This window comes from Electrophorus electricus, chromosome 25 (genome assembly GCF_041902795.1).
Source record: "Electrophorus electricus isolate QZ-2024a chromosome 25, ASM4190279v1, whole genome shotgun sequence".
Lineage (NCBI taxonomy): Eukaryota > Metazoa > Chordata > Actinopteri > Gymnotiformes > Gymnotidae > Electrophorus > Electrophorus electricus.
Genome location: NC_137521.1, coordinates 9,052,501 through 9,070,767, shown reverse-complemented (window position 1 = coordinate 9,070,767; position 18,267 = coordinate 9,052,501). Strand labels below are relative to the sequence as shown.

Genomic DNA, 18,267 nt, shown 5'->3' with positions numbered 1-18,267 from the left:
TCTGTTACGAGGAAAATCTTGCATCAGTGCTCTATAAATGCTGGTGTTTTGATATCTTTGGGGTTAACAAAGCTAATTAACTTGCACACAGTGCTCACTGCATTCAATTTTCATAGACATTGTAGTAATCCATCTGAGTAAGGTCTATAGATTGAGAGGTGAAGAATCACAATCAATTACATAACTTGTTTATTCATATTTTTCTAATAAATGTATTCTTTAAAAATAACTTTGATACAAAAGGTTTATCAAACTTTTCACAATGTTTTCCTGCCTTTCATATCCTAATGAACCTGAATCCTAGATCAACATTTTAATACAAAAAGATTTTTACAGGCTGAGTGTGTGCAGTGTGTTAAAGACTTACCATTTATACAATGCATTTTTTCAAAAGATTATATGTCACTTTGATCACAAGTATATTTTGCAACAAAAGTAAAAAGAAAACGAAAGACATACTGAGAAACGAATAAACCAATCAGAGGAGGACAACTATGCTACAGGGAATTTTCTTTTGGAAACTGAATAATGAATCTTACTTAATGGCACCACATATTACAATGTGTCCAAAAAGTACTGGTCCCTGACAAGCCATGAGTTCTGGGCAGTCAAACTGCTCAATAGTTACTGTCACTGCACTGGCATCCATGGCGTTACCGGAGGTTCACACCTACACTTGTGCTGCCATGTGACATGCAGCAGTCAAAAACACACAAGAGCAAAAGCTCCTTAAAGCTGAAAACGTTAAATGGCAGAGACGAAAACAGAACGCCCAGCCTTTTCGCTTATGCTGGTAAGCTGTTCAAAGACAATAAGTGTTCAGTGCTTTCACCCGGCGTCACGAGCAGGGAAGGTATGCATTTCAAACGCTGACACTCTGCCTCCACTGTTCACACAACTCAGGTGACAAACCCTCCCATGGAGAAAGTGTTATGCTAAGAGAGGAAGAGAAGATGGAGATGCCGAGGAGACGGGAGGACAAGAATGCTCACGTTCACACACTTTTTTCAAAAGGGAAGAGATGTTTCTGCTGGCCACGTTCTTCTTTGTTACTCAGGGATGTCACTGTCTCCCCTGCCTTCAGCTCCTGTTGCCTGTTCTGGGGCCAAGAAGCAGCCAGAGTGGGTGGAGCATCCTGAGCTCCGCCTTCCTCCTCTTCTCCTGATGATAATCCTCCCACTCTGCCTTCATCTTGCTGTCCAAGTTCCACCCCCTTTGTGAGACCCCGTTGCCCGTAGCGACGCTGTAGTCGCTCTTTGATCAGCAGGCCTTTCACAAGCAGTGTCCAGTTAGCTACTGCTCGCTTCTCACGCTTCTGTTTCAACATTTAAAAACAAACAACATGAACAGAAAAATCTATTGAAAGAACGTTAATCAATTAGCATGAAGAAAGAAGTGCCCTCTGTTTCTAATTTTCCATTCTTTAGTTAAATAACATTAACCTTTTAAACATCAAATCCTATACAGGTTTTACTGAGTAGACATGGGCTCCTTGGAGCAAATGCACATTTGTAAGATTGGTCACAATAAAATCTTAGTGCTCTGTGTTAAAATAATCCCAATGGTCTTTGGGTGTTTTGCCATTTAGCTTTCATGAAAGATGTGTTTGTCCAATGTTTGTGAAGAAAGTTACAGAATGGGCCAATTACTCTTTCATCTGCCTGAAACCCAACTCACTGACTCTAATGGACACGGACACACACACGGACACACACACACGGACCTCTTGCTCCTTTTTCTGCTGTATCTCTTGTTCATTTTCCCAGGCCGCTTTCAGAATGTCTTCATGCTCCTCACACACAATGTAGCCATCAGTGCTGGAACACATTAATGAGACAAATTAGACAATCTCCAAACACACAAGTGCCACAAAGGAAATCAGTCATACACTCAAATGCTTACATGTCAAAGCATTTTAATTTATTTTTGCCCACTGTCACACATGCATTCAGACACAAATACACTTACACAGCATGCGAGTATCCTCCATGGAAATCAAAGCCCGTTACCGCGGCAGCACAGTCCAGGTCGAGTTTGCGAGCCACTCTGTGTAGGTTGGGCAAACACAGGTGCACACACCCCACGGGCACCATACATGGCTTAAACATGTACACGTTTCCAAACTCATTACGTGGAATCTGCAAAACACCCCCACACAACAATACAAACTCACATGAACAACTTGAGCAATAGTGCAACCATTTCCCAGAACTAGTACATGCTAGGCACACACCCCCACACCCCCACACACACCCACCTTGCCGTCTATGGCTAGAGGTGGCTGGTATTCCTCGGTCTGCCAGCGGCCATACAGGGCCAGGTCATTCTCATCCTTCTGCTCCGACATCTGCCTGGCTTTTCGTGAGCGGTTGGAAAAGCCCTTCACCATCTGACCCATGAGAGGGTGCACATGTCATCATTTCAGCCAGACATGAAACTGGAAGCATTTTAAAACATGTATGTTACCGTTCTCTGCTTATTATCAATTGACAATGAAGAGAAATATTAATTTTTACTAATACTTTTAATAATATGTAATTTGAACAAAAATATATTTATATAGAACTTTTAAAAAATTAAATGAATAGTTGAGCCAAAAATCAGATTTACATTATTTTCCCCTTATCCCAAACATAGTCAATCATGTACATCAAGACATGTTTGGTGTCCAAAATTAGTTCTTTTTACACTGGAGCTACAAGTAAGTGAAACTTACATCCACCACTGAGTGTTATACAAACTGCATCTAGAAATCATTACGTGCATGACCCCAACCACAACATTTAGACATCCATCATCTTGACTTATCAGTTACACTTATGTTATGGTTTTGAACCAGTATAAACAACCAACTTAACAAGCATGTATTAACCCTAAACGTAGAGTACAACTGAGTATGGCTGTGCGATATAATTCAAAATTAAATTGGAATATTTTTGTAGATGACAATATTCAGTATGCAACGCTATTTTTCACTAATTCTAATTTACTCAATATGTCATTACTCAAAGAAGTTATATCTAAATTGTCTTTTCAGAGTACCAACTTTAAATGATATAAACAAAAATAAACAATAAATAACTCAGAATAAACATCAACACAAAGACCTATCTGGCTGTGCATAGATAGTGTAGGAGTACGTGCTTTAACTACTTTTAAGTAGATTTCTCATTAAGTGATGAACACTTAAAAATAAACAATTTTCAAGTACGTGCTTTAAAGCTATAATGAACCCGGACAGATGAGCCATGGCAAGTACAAACATGACTACAAATTCCATGAAATAAGCACAAGTCTGTCAACTGCTTCTGGCTTTACAGAAGCTCTTCTGAAGGTGTGATAAATACCCTTATTTCAGAGGGCAAGCTAGTAGCTTGTATGCAGAGATATTTCTCTGTAAGCTGGCTCAGTGTTGGAAAGATTGGCTTGTGCCCATGACAGTGGGTTTGTTTCACTGTCAATCCCAGCTGCTTACAGGCATTCTGAAAGCTCAACTTTTCTAAAGCTGCTAAATTTTCTCTAAGTGACTAAGTTGATGAAGATGTTGAGAATAAGGTGATGATAACGTTGGCCTATTAAAGATGCTACAAAGCCTTTGCTTCACTTTTGTTTTTGGTATCTTCTTCAGCTGTTGGTTGGAAGTAGTTTCACAGCTAAGCCAGGCTGGGGGCTGGCCTTACCGGTGTGGAGAGCCACCATCTCAAAGACAACAGTGTTTGAGCTCTTCAGCTGTCCGTTGGGTGATACAAGAGCTTTTGCTCATTGAACCACAAAAGCAGCAATGTCCACTAGTAGGCCCTAGTAGGCTGGATAACTGCCTTCTGTGATCCTCACCCGTAGTGACGGAAAGGCAAATCTTTCTGTGCTGCTTTAAAATCTCATCTTTTTTTTCCCAGGGGCAAAACGTAACATAATTCTCATGCATACACCCAATGGCACATCCAGTGTGTGGATCTCTGATGCTTCTCTCTAAAATCCTGCTCTCCCTTACCCTCACATGTCAACCCCCCCCCCCACCCCCCACACCCCCCACACACAGCCACCCACCCACACATCTTACTGATTGCAAGATGCAGCTGGTGGCCAAATCACTGTAGTCTCCCCCTGGTTGTTCAGTTCAATGGCTTTAATTACATTAGCAGCATTGTTTGTGGTAATGCAAATGTGTCATATCATCTAATTTCCACATTTTAGGCATATCTCTGTGCAATTGTTCCTGCTGTATGATCATCTAGGGCATAGTTTGTCTGAAAACAGGTGCTCTTCATCTCCCAGTTGTCAATAAAATTAACCATTAGGTTCATGTATGGTCACATGGTACAAGTAGTCCACAGATCAGATGTAGTTGAAAAATATCTTATGTTCTGAAGCTCATTCAAAATATTCTCACCTTGTTGTACAGGTTGGGCAGCACTTTTTCATCAGTGTTTTCAACTGCGCCGGTCAGATCCACTGTTTTCATTGGTTTCTTAAATCTTTCTTTTTCTAGGACTGTATCTTTGGATCGATGGTATTACATGGTTACTTCCATCCATTTAGGGCTCATCTTTTCACACAGTATGCAAGGAGAGAATGCTGCTACCAGCATGGTTGGTTTTTAGAGATGTGTGTTTAGTGACATCTTGTGAAGAAGTATCACAGAGTTTAATACACTGCTGCGTAAAGTGTTTTGTTTTTAAGTGGCTGAATAGTCATGCCATGTTGCTGGTCCTATTTCCCTTTGGCAAAGCTTGCAGTTTTTCCTTCTCTTTCCTTTCTCTGATCCCGATCCAATTCCAAAGCACATATGTGGCATTCACACCTTTTTTGAGGATCACAATCTCTGACAACACTACACATTTTCTCCTTCTTAGCCATTGTTATTACCTGAAAATTAAGTAGGTGATCCCAGGTATAATGAGGAGTGATGTTATAGGCTGCCATCTCAAAGTTTTTGCTGTGTCTCAAATGAAAATATTGCGATAGTTTCCTTTTTGAACAATGCATAAGAATATATAATTCATATAGTCGATATATTGCCCAGGTCAAATTGAGATGTTTTGGAGATCCTCCCACCTTATAAGGTTCCTCCCCAAGTCGAACGGTGCGTGCTTCCTTTAACCAGGTGTCCTTGGAGTGCAACGTGTGGACACAATCCCTGAAAACACAAAACAATTCAAACGCACACACACATGTATGCACACACGTGCGCGCACGCAGACAACTGCTCAGAGCTGCTTGTCAACTCACTAGCTCTCCTGCTACTTTTAGTCTGCCATAGTCCAGGGCTTCCATCACTTTGACACATCACCATCATTAAAGTGTGGGTGCGAGAAGGTGATCAGTCACTCTACCGGGAGTAGACAGGTTCGCCCCGGCAGTAGCCCAGCGTGGCAGCGCTGCGTGGGTAAATGACCTCGTACTTCAGCAAGTGCCTCTCCAGCACATACAGAGGGTGATTCTTATACTCCGATATCGCCGTCGGAAATGGCTTATCCAGCAGCTTGTCCTGCATCTGCGGTGGAGGAATAGACAGGTGGAGTTTGCGGAAAAGGGAGGAAACACATGATGGATAATATGATATGCCACGGCTCTCGAGCAGTAGAAAGTGAAAGTGTGTGTGTACACACACATGTAGGAGGAAGCGTGTAAGCTTTTCTGCTTGCATCTGTGCCTTTACCTCTTTGTCTTCTTGTTGTTTTCTTTCAGAATCCGGACATTCATAGAATTCTAAAGTCTCCTCCCACCACTCGGAGTCGATGCGGCGTCTACGTGACAACGTGAGCCACGTGGGGTCGTATCTGCTGCTCAGGTCCTTTAGGTAACCATCTCCGTCCACGCCCACTACGTAAGTAACGGGCTGGCTTGCCCGATTGGTGCATTGCAGCGGCTTCCCCACCCCTTGATTAACATCAACACACACCCACTTCTTGGCCCCTACAAGGTACACCTCTATCCATTCATCGTCCCCTTTTCCCTCCCTTCTCTTCCCTCTCTCCTTTCTAGTTTCCTGCTCCCCCTCTTCCTTATCCTTCTCTTCTCTGGTTGTTTTTTTTTGGTTGCCACTTAATCGTTGTGGAACCCGAACTTTGCCCTTTCGCTTAGCCTTTGAATTCTTGCTTGACTTCTTAACCCCGCCTTCTGATTCATCACTCTCATCCTCACCGGACAGCCGAAACTCCTCCCCTTCGCTAGGCCCCTCCCCCTCGCTGCTTTCTTCTTTATAGGACACTTTTGAAGCGACGCTCCTCCTTTTGTTGTTTTTCGGCCTTTGCCCGCCCATATCTTCCCCTCCCTGCTCTTTCTTTTTCTGTCTCTTTCCTCCCCTTTCCGTCTTCCCCTCAGAGCTGGCAGATGATGGGCGTTTGGACCCAGGGGAGACTTTGGGTTCTGTTGGCTTTTCATCAGGCTTGTCAGACTTGTCTTGAGCAGGAGGGCTGATAGAGGTCTGCGCTTTGTCCTGCCAAAGAAACGCACTCCATCAATAACCATCAGTAACCATCAGTAACATTCATACTCCTTTGATATCAGTCTCAGCCACTCGCGCAATCCCAGTACAGCCATCCTGAAGCTTGCACTGAAACTCACAATCTTGGTTTACTGTTTCAGAATTGCAGGCCCAGGACTGGGGCTGGCCGCAGTTAAGAAATGAACTGCTCCACATTTCATCAGCTCAGCCTGGCTATGTGACAGAAGGAAAATCAACAGCTCTGTCTGCGATACCAGACCAGCGTCACTGGGAGTCATGTAGTAGACGCTTGCATGTTTTGAGATCACTTCATGCACGCATGCTCAGACAACCCCACAGGAACCTACCTTCTTAGTCAGTGGTTTGAGGGGGAGGGGCTGTAAAGATAGCACCAATCGGCACAAGAGTCTCAGCGACCGCAGCACAAGCAGGAACACCTGGAGAAAAATCAGGTCCCACTCATCACTCCTCACTGGGTGAGCTCTACATGTAAAATACAGTTACACTAATGAGTCAAAAGCTCACGTATGTCATCTCCTGGTGATCTCGCACAGACAGACTTCCCAAACGCCTCTCCAGCACTTCCCGCAATTCCATGCCCCGGTCCTCAGGGAGGGTGTGGTTTAGCGTAAACGTCACCTGAAACCTAAAAGGCCAGGCGAGAGCCAACGAGATGTGTTAGTGCAGAGACACGCAGACATCTCAACACAGTGGGCATATGTTAGGCATATGTTGTGACATAGCTATGTTAAGTGGGAGACGGCTTCGTTTTCCCACATTCCCGTCTTTTCCTGTCTTCCCCCCCCTCTTTCTCACCACTTCAGAAGACCCTCCAGGAAGCCTGTATTGATTCGTTCGGCAACGACCGTGGTGAAGTGCACAGGCACTAAGGACAGGGTGATGGCCAACAGCTCAGGCTCACAGCAGAGGCGGTTGCGGAACAGTCCACTGGCCAGTAGACATAGCAGGTGAACCTGCATGACAAGGCAATGGCAGTATAACGACAAATGCCAAGCCAACCAGAGGCACAAATGAAGCAAAAATCAGCAACTGATAATGTCAACCGATAACGCCCAGAGCAACAAAAATGCCAGCCAGATATGCCAATAGTCTGTCAAAGATTGTGCCTACAGAAATACATACGCACATGCTCGCTCGCGCGTGCACACACACACACACACACCTTATGTGTATCTTCTACCAGCTCCTTGTTAAAACGTTTCATCATTCGGCGCAGGTAAGTCTCAAATTCTGCTTGCCTCTTCTCCCTGGACACAGTCACCATGGTATTATGACTTATTGTGGCTGACAGTTTGACAATTAATATCTTTTGCATAAAAAAAAAAAAGAAAAAAAGTCTCTCTATTTTTAGTTGATTTGCACCCAACCTTTAGTTATACCATGAAAAACGCACATAAAGCTGCACCTTACATAACCTGAACTCAGTTCAGAACAATAACAATAAAGTGATGACATTAATTCAAATAAGGATACACCCCATTAATAAACCCTGCCCAACACTGGTATTTTCGCACTCACTCATTCACTCACACACACACTCACTTCCGCTGTCTCTTGTGCATGGCCTCAGCTGTCTCAATCTCGATCTGCACAGGCTGGGAGGAAACTGTAGGTTCCAGCTCTGTGCTCCCTGGCCCTAACGGTGCTGCCAGCTCTGTGAAGCACATACACTCTCTTAGACCGATCCTGACTCACAAAAATACTCACATTCCTTCTCAGTCACAAGAATGCACGCACACGTGCGCGCACACACCCACTCACCTTCTACTTCCTCCCATTCCTCATCATCATCACTCTCCTCGCTCTCATTATTCTTCTTTTCTTCTTTGTCTTCTTCCATCTCATCATCCACCCCTGTGCTCTCTGGAAATGTCTCACCAACATCCTCACTGATGTCACTCTTGCTATCAGCTTCTTCCTTCAACAGCCCGCTGATCTGGAAGTATTTGCTCGTCTTCCTTTCTGATGCATCGTCGGCTTTTTTGGATGTTCGACATCTGGATTTGGCATTCCGGCCAACACGTTTTCTTCCTTTGCCATTTTCTGAGGAAAAACACATAATATATAAAAATGCATGTTATTTATTCCAAGCATATACACAGAGCCTAATTTCTTCAGTGTTTGCTTTCACAACAATCTATATGCACTACAAAAAGTGAGTGAACAGCCATACACACCGTCCAGGTAACAGATCACACAGGACACACGCCTAAGATCACTTTACCACAGTGGAAGCGAGTTTCAGTGCTCCAGTTATTGACGATCCATAAGAGCACTCATGCAAGCGCGCACCTGCCTACTGCAACTGCTGCATACAACAAACATAACTGCCCAACATGCAACCAAAGGTTAACTAACTACAAGTAAACAGAACCTCGTTCTGTCCGTTTTTTTCATAGTAACCCAGTAACCCAGCAGGTTATCAAAGTTACCTATCTGGCTATATTACTCAGAATTTGACTTCCATAACTGCAGAAGCCAGTTCGAGCGTGAGCTACGAGGGAAAACGAGGACTATAAGATCTCGTTAGAGTGTCAGGAGATCCTAGTTATCTTATCTACCTTTGATCTTCGGCCTTTGGGGATCGGCTTGGCTTTTCTTCGCACCTTGCTTCGGTTTCTTTGTCTTGCCCTTGTTTGCGACAGCATCTGCTGTGTCTTTATGTTTAGCCATGCTGCTTCGCGAACGGGCAGCTGCAGAAGAGCGGGTTTGGGGGTACACCAGCTAGCTAACGTTACATGTGCAGCTATATATTTATTTTGATGCCCACACTGCATTTATTCAACATGAGACCATCTATCGTTTCATAACACAGAACGTGCAGATACCGTGGCAAGATGCACGTAAACGTCACATCCACTTCCTTCCCACCTCAAACGACACCCAGATGCAGGAAGCTGTTTTGACCGCTAGAGGGCAATCTTGTGCAAGGTCGGCGTGCTCCCAGTGGTATAATGTATGGGACGTCTGCCCTCAGTAAAAGCCTACAAAATTCGGATATCAGTATCATTTGAAAAACGTAAAAATCTGATTATCAGGATGAAATAGACACCTGCTCAGTTTTTATGTTTGATTAATAGGCACGTTTTCCATAGCTTAAATTATGCCTGTTTACATTTCACTACTCCAGCCGTTGTTTTGCATCACAACAGTGTGGCTTTAGGCTGGTCTATGAAATACAGTTGCGGCCACCACAGTATAACGAATGCATATTCCAAATGAAGACGCTAAGGCTGGCTTGTCAAGAGCTTATTCAGGTCTTTGAAATGATTGAATCAAGCATGGCACTGATTAATAGTTCACCAGTGTAGGCAGCTGAGAAAGTAATCTGATGTGTATTTTGATTTTTATATTAAGTGAAAGGTGAGTGAGTGTGTGTGTGTGTGTGTGTGTGTGTGTGTGTGTGTGTGTGTGTGTGTGTGTGCACGTATCTGTCAGTGTCTTAAATGTCAAAGTGTCAGTAGTGCATGTCTCCGAATTTTTGTGAGAATATACGTGTGTAGGGTGGGAGAGGGGGACTTCAAAGTACACACGCACACATATAGCCATGGATTATTATATTACTTATGTATCTTAAGTAATATATATCTTAAGTAATATATAGGTGCACTGGGTTTAGTATTTGGGCAACCATTATATTTGTTGTTGCAATATTTTCATTTGCATGTTTTTTAGCTCAGGTATTCAAACCTACATTCATAATTCAAACTGAATTATAGATCAAGCAGTCCAAAGAAAATGGCATAGAATTTACATAACATTTGCATTTACTTGTGAATAAAATTTCTGGCCAATGGATTCAACACTGAATGATTGTATATATGCTGTCACTTTACTCATTTATTAAATTTATATTATTTTTTTATTAAATTATGTGAGAACATTTAAGCTTTTCTATATGTATCAAACCTCTGTGTTTTTAGAACACTATGCAGATGTGTGTGCACAAACATCCTTATAAACAAAAGTTTGTCTAATATGAATATTTGTCACTGCATGGTAAATACGTCACCAGTGTAAAAAAAATCATATGTGACCTATTTTTGACAACTGTTAAATGAACAGTATGGCAGAGTGATGCAGGATGTTATAAAAAAAAAAAATAGAACTAATAAACAGATGTGTGTTTGTGTGTGCTTGAGAAATTGAATACCTAGGTTGTGATATGACAACTGTTTTAGTCTAGGACTAAAGATTTATTTGGTATTTCTCTACACCTAAAAGCTTAGTCTCTGGTCACAAAATTAGTCCCAGAGCTGTTATCATTAGGCAGATGTTGTGACATAGCTATGTTAATTTGCCACACTGCATGTAAATGGAGTTATGTTAAAAGGTTTTGGAGATAGAGGCCCCCTCCATCTCTGGTTTCATTTGTTGTCATTTACTTGCACCTACTGCCTCTTCCCTGTTTTTTGCTTCTAGGCGTCAGGAAGGTTCGGCCATTAAACTACAGCGAGATGCCTAGTGGGGTGTTACACCTCCTCCTCTTTCCTCACTCACTCTGTTACTTCAGTCTTGCCAAATCTATTTAATTTCACGTGTATTATGTACTTGCGAATGATGTGGGAACAATAATGATAAAAGGATCATAAAAACATTATATAGATTGAATTAAGAAAATGGCAGGCTGGCAAATTTCAATAACGACATTCCCATATGGGCGGTATGGTTATGCGACAGGTTGCAAGCAAATAGGTACAGCTAATTAAAAAACAACAATGAAATGAGTAGAGCCTCCTGGAAAATCAAACAAACAAACAAATCCAGAGTAGACTTCATTCTTACTTTCCTGAATAAATAGTTTGTATGGAAGGCTCTAGTGCTGATTATTAAAACATAAAGAACAACATTTTAGGGCACTCTTATTTTGAAAAGTATTTTATTGTTTGGAAACAGTACAGTCAAAAACCCACTGACTGTAGCTTGCCATGGGCTACAACTAGATGCTTTGAAATCATTAATCTGAAGGATCAGTGGATGAATGTGATAAATTATGTATAAATAAAAATAGTTTAAGAAACTCCTGTTCGTGTGTTTAATGCTAAAGGTAATGGCTCTCTGCCTGTGCTAAACTGGCCCTCACAGACATCAGTCAGAACACTGCAGGCCCTCTTTAATGAAACCAAGGCTGCACTTTTACTTATTAAAGTTCAGCAAGTGAGCTCCATTTGAGGTGTGTGTGTGTGTGTGTGTGTGTGTGTGTGTGTGTGTGTGTGTATGTGTGTGTGTACCTGGTGCCATTGATGCAAATGAACAGCTGTCTTTGAACAGCAGATGTCCAGCTCACAAGTGTGTGTGTGTGTGTACATATTACTTCAGAGAGCTGTCTGTAAACTAGATTGGCAGCACAGTTTCAAACAGTCTCCCTGCAGCAAGAGGGGCTCGGTGGGCATCTGTGCCCGGATTGGTGCCAGGACAAGTATCTGTGTGCCAGCAAAAAGATGTGTGTATTTGTGTGTGTGCTTCATAGTTGACAGGTGAGGACAGTTGTTTGGCACCAGAGCCACTGCCCTCCACTATTAGTAGTCACCATGACGACTTGGCCCCCAGTCCTACATGGCTTCCATCCCTATATGAAACTCAAAACAGTCAGATAGGAATAAAAAGCCATACAGGACAATGAGCGTTATAAGGAACAAGACAAAGAGCAGCTCCACATAAATATCCAGACACTCTCTCTCTCTCTCTCTCTCTGTCTCTCTCTCTCTCTCTCTCTCTGTGTCTCTCTCTCTCTCTCTGTCTCTCTCTCTCTCTCTCTCTCTGTCTCTCTCTCTGTCTCTCTCACACACACGCTCCTGTTCTCTTACATTCTCTCTCCCCTTCTCTCTCTCTCTCTCACACACACACACACACACACACACACACCCACGCGCTCCTGTTCTCTTACATTCTCTCTCTCTCTCACACACACACACTCACACACACGCTCCTGTTCTCTTACATTCTCTCTCCCCTTCTCTCTCTCTCTCGCTCTCTCTCTCACACACACACACACACACACACACACACACACACACACACACACACACACACACAGTCCGTTTAGTGTGGTCTAGGTAGTCTTGATAAGCACAGTCACTGAAGTTAATGAATGTAATGGCGTCACGCTCGACTGAAGACGCTAGAGCTGCGTTTCTGTGCTTGTTTGATTCGTTTGAAGAAAATGACCTACTCGTGCTTTGTTGCATTGCAGTGTCGATATCCGTCCAGGCAATACTAGCCGCCTGGAAATCGAGGCTATATTCTAGGTGACCTGCTAGGGTTCCTAGCGGAGAGGCTCGGTACTACAACGACGCCGTAGTCCACATGGAAAGGGACATGGATAAGACACTCTCACCTGCTTTTACCCGCCATACTCATCGCCACTACCGCGTTTACCATTATCGGCGAGTTCACGATACAAACGCTGCCCACAGCAATACGAACAACCTATTTTCATATGGAAATTAAAAAAAAAAAAAAAAAAGACTCTTATCTGCAATAGACCATTGCATGGGATCTGATAAGAATGTATGCATTAATATACTGGATATGACGACAGTAGCGGGTAATAGAGTTAGATGCGGCATTCCTGTACCATATAATAGAGCAAGAGTCTGCATGCGCATGCAGGGGGTAAGCGAGCACTTGTTGTCCATCGCCATCCGTTAGCTCGGATAGGGAAAAGCGTGAGGTTACATAGATCGTATAATAGATCATATAACCTTCAACCGGCACAATCCGTGTCTGGTGCGTCTTCGGATCTGTCTAGCGCAACAGGAGTCAAACACCGACGATGCATTACTGGGGCGCATGTCGTCTACAGTGGGGGAAAAAAAAGTATTTTAGAAAAAAACTACTCCTGGTTAAACAAATCACTTTGTTCTGCAAATGGGGCGCCTTTTGGTGCGTAAAAACTTAGCAGTGCAAACCTAACAGCATGACATATTACATTGTCGGTTTAAGTACAAAATCCCCAACATATTAAGGCACAGCTGCGTAATATAACTGTCCAAATAATGGGACTACTGCAAACAAAATACTCAGTCTATATCCGTGCCTGCGTTATATCTTTTTATAGCTTTTCTTAGCTTCGGCAAGTGACCCGAGTTTTGCTCTGGCAGAGAAGAACGCGGAAAGAGGGGCACCCCGTATCGATTACATCAATGACCGGTTGAAGGTAGCCATGGCGCAGCCGAGTCGTCGGTAGACTGATGAAAAAGAGGACGGGGGAAAGCTTAGCCGTAATACTTTGCCTTGTCCGGACTTCTGACCGTTGGGCAGCATGCAGGAAATAGTCTGCAAAAGCGAACGAAGTTAAAAGTTAGAGGAACAGCATTCCTGCGGTCAAAAGGGATCAAGTCACATCACCGCAAATCGCGCGGTCCGCTACAGCTGGTCCAGCGTCGGATGAACACGGTCCGATGGCTGAGTATGGGAACGAGCAGGTGGATGTCTAAGCCAGCTACAGTCCTTCTCCAACAGGGAACCGCGTCGGTCAGTCAGCCGGGCGGGCCGGCGGGAGTTTGGACAGCGCTGCGCAGCTGTGCGTACCTCCGTTCAGTCGCGCAGACAGAGGCGAGGGGGCAGCGATCAGGCGTGGGGGGGAAAGGCTAGCCCCCCCCCCCCCCCCCCGCCTTCAGGACAGCCAATGGCATGCAGGCACGGAGAATGGAAAGGACATCATACCTGAGCACGAGACCAACCTTCCTGTGCGCGCCGGGTGGGGTGGGGTGGGGGGGTCTTTTTTCCCCATAGGGTACAGCGTCGGTGCAAATAATAGTGTTAATAATGGGCCTCGGTCGCACAGTCGGACCTTTTTTTTTTTTTTAGCAGACTTCTTTTCAAATATCATCAGAAAACAATTTCATGGAGAAACAGACAAGGGATGGAGAGAGTGCGTATGTGTGTGAGGTGCACGCACATGCACATGTAACTCTTTTCTTGAAGGTGTATACTTGTGGGGTGTGTGTGTGTGTGTGTGTGTGTGTGTGTGTGTGTGTGTGTGTGTGTGTGTGTGAGATCATCAGTCTTAGAGGGTTTTTTCTCCTACTTTGCCAGGCGCCCGTTCTTTGTGGTTGTCCTAACAACACACAGTGAAGACTAGAACCCTTGAGACAAAAGACAGCCATCTACAGTGAGAAGAGGGGAAAGTATTCCATGGCTGTTTGGGGAAGTAACAGCCTCCTCCTCTCCTCAGTGCATTCCACAGTGTTCCTTCGTGCCCTCCGTACCCGTGCCCCTCCGCGCCAGCTTCTCTCTAGCACGGAGCATGGCGTGGTGTGTAGGGGATCAGCGAGGGGGTGGGAGTCCAGGTCCAGAAGCAGAGGCTTTGTTTCTGCAGGCAATAGTACAGCCATTTAAAGCAAATGTCAAATGATGTCACCGTTATATCTGCCTTCTTTTGCTGAGTGGTTTTGCTTTGTGCCAACTCAAAGTAATTGTTTGAACTCATAAAAGAAGCTTATATGGAGGAGCCATACTGGATTTGTCAGCCATGTTTAGAGCTGAAAAAAAAAGCTTATTGTCTTTGGCCTTAAGGGAGGATTCTGTCAATGTCCTATGTGACCAGTCTCTGGGTTTCATCTGATGTCTGCAAGGTTGTAGCTCTCTACACTAAACCCAAGGGTCAGCCATTTCATCATTTCATAACATAGTGACATGAATAAAAATATGATGTTCTCTACAGAAATGTGTATGCTTCAGACACCAAGCATCATTAAGACCCAACTGGTCCTCACAGGCTGCCCAGAGCCTGAAACAGTGTGTTTTATGTGTCTGCAAATATATCAAAATTTCAGATTTAGTCAATTACCCACACTAAGGAACTCTCTAGGGGTATATGTCACCTCAGCAAGCCTTCTGAGCTGAGCAATGCAGGGACATTGCCAGCATTTGAAAACCTCGTCACTTGCATGTCCTGACCATGAAATGGAAGTGCTGAGAAATGCCTGGAGGTTTGTTAGCCCTCTCAACATCACAAACAGAGCAGTGTGCTGTGTTTTCATAAAATCATGTTTTCAAACTACAGTTGCTTTCTTTACACCAACAAACAAAGAAACCGAAAAACAATAGCCTGCTGTTATGTTGGCACGTTTGTTTGACCGGATATCTAAAAGGCATCATGTTTAAGAATATGTAATTAACCATATACAGTTGTACCACTGTAGGATCTGATAAAATGGATTTCTTTATGAGCGATTTGGATCTGTTTTTAATATAAACGCTAATACTAAACAAAGGCAACTTTACTGAGCAATACACAACTTATTACCATGCTATATCTTTGAACAAATGGGTAAACAATTATGGTTATTGGTGAAAAACGATGTGAAGTGTTATATATAGTGAATCACTTTATGTAGATTCTCATCAGCATTGTATTGTGGTTAGTAATTTTGGCCCACTGCTTTATACAAAACTGTTTCAGTTCATGTATATTTTTGGGACATCTTGTGTGAATGGCCTGCTTCAAATCACGCCACAATATTTCAGTGAGATTGAGTTCAGGAGTCCCACTTAGCCATTCTGTGGTTTGTGCCACTCTCATGGTGCATGTCCCAACATCAGATGAGGTTTTAATGTTAGTAGGACATTTTTCTACAAAAATAAAGATGTATACATTTACCAATAAGTACAAGGTTTGACTATAGAACATTGCCATGGAACACCCAAATTGGCTTAAGCAAACCTGAGATGGAGTCTAGTGTTCTATTCTGAAAAGCAGTAGATTCCTTTCTTGTGATCAGACATGAGCTCCACTCTGGCATAAGGTTTTTTAATAGTAGACTCATAGATTCATGAGCACAGATGTTATCAAGAGTAACAGATGCCTGGACATCTTTAGCTGTCACCCTAGGGTTCTTTCTCACTTTGAATATTGTCCTAAGTGATCTTGCTTACTGTCTGATGTGCACTCCATGGGAGAATCACAATTTATTTTGCTTTTTACTTGACATGACTGGTTGATGCTTGAGGCTTCCGGAATCATGCTGGTACCCTCTTCAGTCTTACCAGTCTCAGGAGCAGTTCCTCTAGAGTTTTTCTCTAATCTCTCTTGACTGGACCATGCTGTAATTATCTACACTGCACATATGACCAGAATTGTCTTTTTATATATGGTAGGGAATGTCATATCTACACCTGAGTAGAATAAACCAATTATCCATTATACAAGAGGTTCACCTATGTTTTTGTCTGGGACTTTGTTCAAGCCATTTGTTCACTAGAGATATGTAAAATGTTATCTCTGTTTGTTAAAGCATTCATGAATTCTATGGAAGATCAAAGATCACATTTTAGGCGCCTTGCACAAACCCAGATAATTCCAAAAGGGTTTAACCCCCACCCCTTTTTTTTTTTTTTTTTTTTTTTTTTTTTTTTACAATTGCTCACATCCTTAGGCTGATATGAACAAAATGCATGTACAAAATTACAGTCACAGAGTATGTCTGTACTTCAAATCAGTCCTGGTATGGTGTCTAGACATATCACTTTTAAATCACGTTTCCCAGTCAGGAACTATAATAACACTTTTAAGTCTGGGACACCTGTGTGCCTACATGCACCAAACCAAGCGTAGCACTTCAGAATATGCAGAACCTGCATACACACACTGAGATGAAAAGAAATTCAAAAAGAGCTGTAGACCGCCTTCCACTCAAGTTCTCTCCAGTACAGTCCAGCCCAGTCGAAACAACATAGCAATACCCAGCACCGCATACTTCATACCCGCTATCCAAACCCTAGACCAAAATACCACACATAAAGCTTGGGTGTGGGGTGCGGGCAGGGCATTGGTGGTGTTAGTGGTTGTGGTTTGGGGAATTGGGCACACAGTCACGTCGATGTCCGGAACTAAAAGTGAGAGTGAAAGAGAGAGAGGGGAGTAAACGCTGTGTGTCATCTGGTCTACAGCGTTACATGGCGGCAGAATTCCCCACTCTGCACTTCGCCTACCACTCCAGAGCCATGCCACAAAGAGATGCTGCATCAACTGGGATTTAGACAACAATAAAGACTGAAGCTCACACACACACACACACACACACACACACACACACACACACACACACACACACACACACACACACACACACACACACAGAGGTAGGGAAATATGCACATGCATTCACATTCTAGAAGTACTGATTCAGCACTAGAGTTGAATACAAGGGCACACATGCCCACACACATAAGCATACATACATACGCATACACACACATACATATATGCTATGAAACATACACATGCACATATACACAGACATACACATATGCTATCAAACATATGTAACATATGCTATCAAACATTTTATATATATATATATATATATATATATATATATATATATATATATATATATATATATATATATATATATATATACACACACATATATATACACACACATACACACACACACACACACACACACATATATATATATATATATGTGTGTGTGTGTGTGTGTGTGTGTGTGTATATATATATATGTGTGTGTGTATATATATATATACACACACACACACACACACACACACACACACACACACACACACACACAAACACTCACACCCTCACACATACTCACACACAAATACACACATGCAAATACACACATATACACAAATACACACATACACACTGGATGTACACATACACACGTCCTCACACATAAACACACACATACGATCAGACACACATGCTAGCACACACACACACATATATATCATGAATACATACACACATGCCCTCACAGATACACACACATGCTAGCACACATACACACGTGCCCTGGGTACACACATGTCTTCAG

At 43.0% G+C, this 18,267-nt stretch overlaps 1 protein-coding gene across 1 annotated transcript; it reads right to left on the bottom strand.

Moving 5' to 3' along the window:
- Positions 1–172: 172 nt before the first annotated feature.
- On the bottom strand, positions 173–9,309 carry xpc (xeroderma pigmentosum, complementation group C). Its single transcript, XM_027007666.3, has 14 exons — positions 9,031–9,309; positions 8,231–8,512; positions 8,012–8,123; positions 7,632–7,716; positions 7,265–7,422; positions 6,974–7,094; positions 6,796–6,885; positions 5,660–6,439; positions 5,334–5,494; positions 5,056–5,137; positions 2,258–2,389; positions 1,969–2,138; positions 1,724–1,817; positions 173–1,315 (listed from the first exon to the last, which is right to left on the bottom strand). Exons 1-14 carry the CDS (start codon positions 9,140–9,142, stop codon positions 995–997), a joined length of 2,700 nt encoding a protein of 899 aa, XP_026863467.3. The 5' UTR covers positions 9,143–9,309; the 3' UTR covers positions 173–994.
- Positions 9,310–18,267: the final 8,958 nt, after the last annotated feature.

Coding starts and splice junctions, on each gene's coding strand:
- xpc (XM_027007666.3), bottom strand. CDS start 9,142: ATGGCTAAACATAAAGACACAGCAGATGCTGTCGCAAACAAGGGCAAG. Junction 8,124..8,230: donor GGAATGGGAGGAAGTAGAAG/GTGAGTGGGTGT, acceptor TGTGCTTCACAG/AGCTGGCAGCACCGTTAGGG. Junction 7,095..7,264: donor CTGGAGGGTCTTCTGAAGTG/GTGAGAAAGAGG, acceptor CTGGCCTTTTAG/GTTTCAGGTGACGTTTACGC.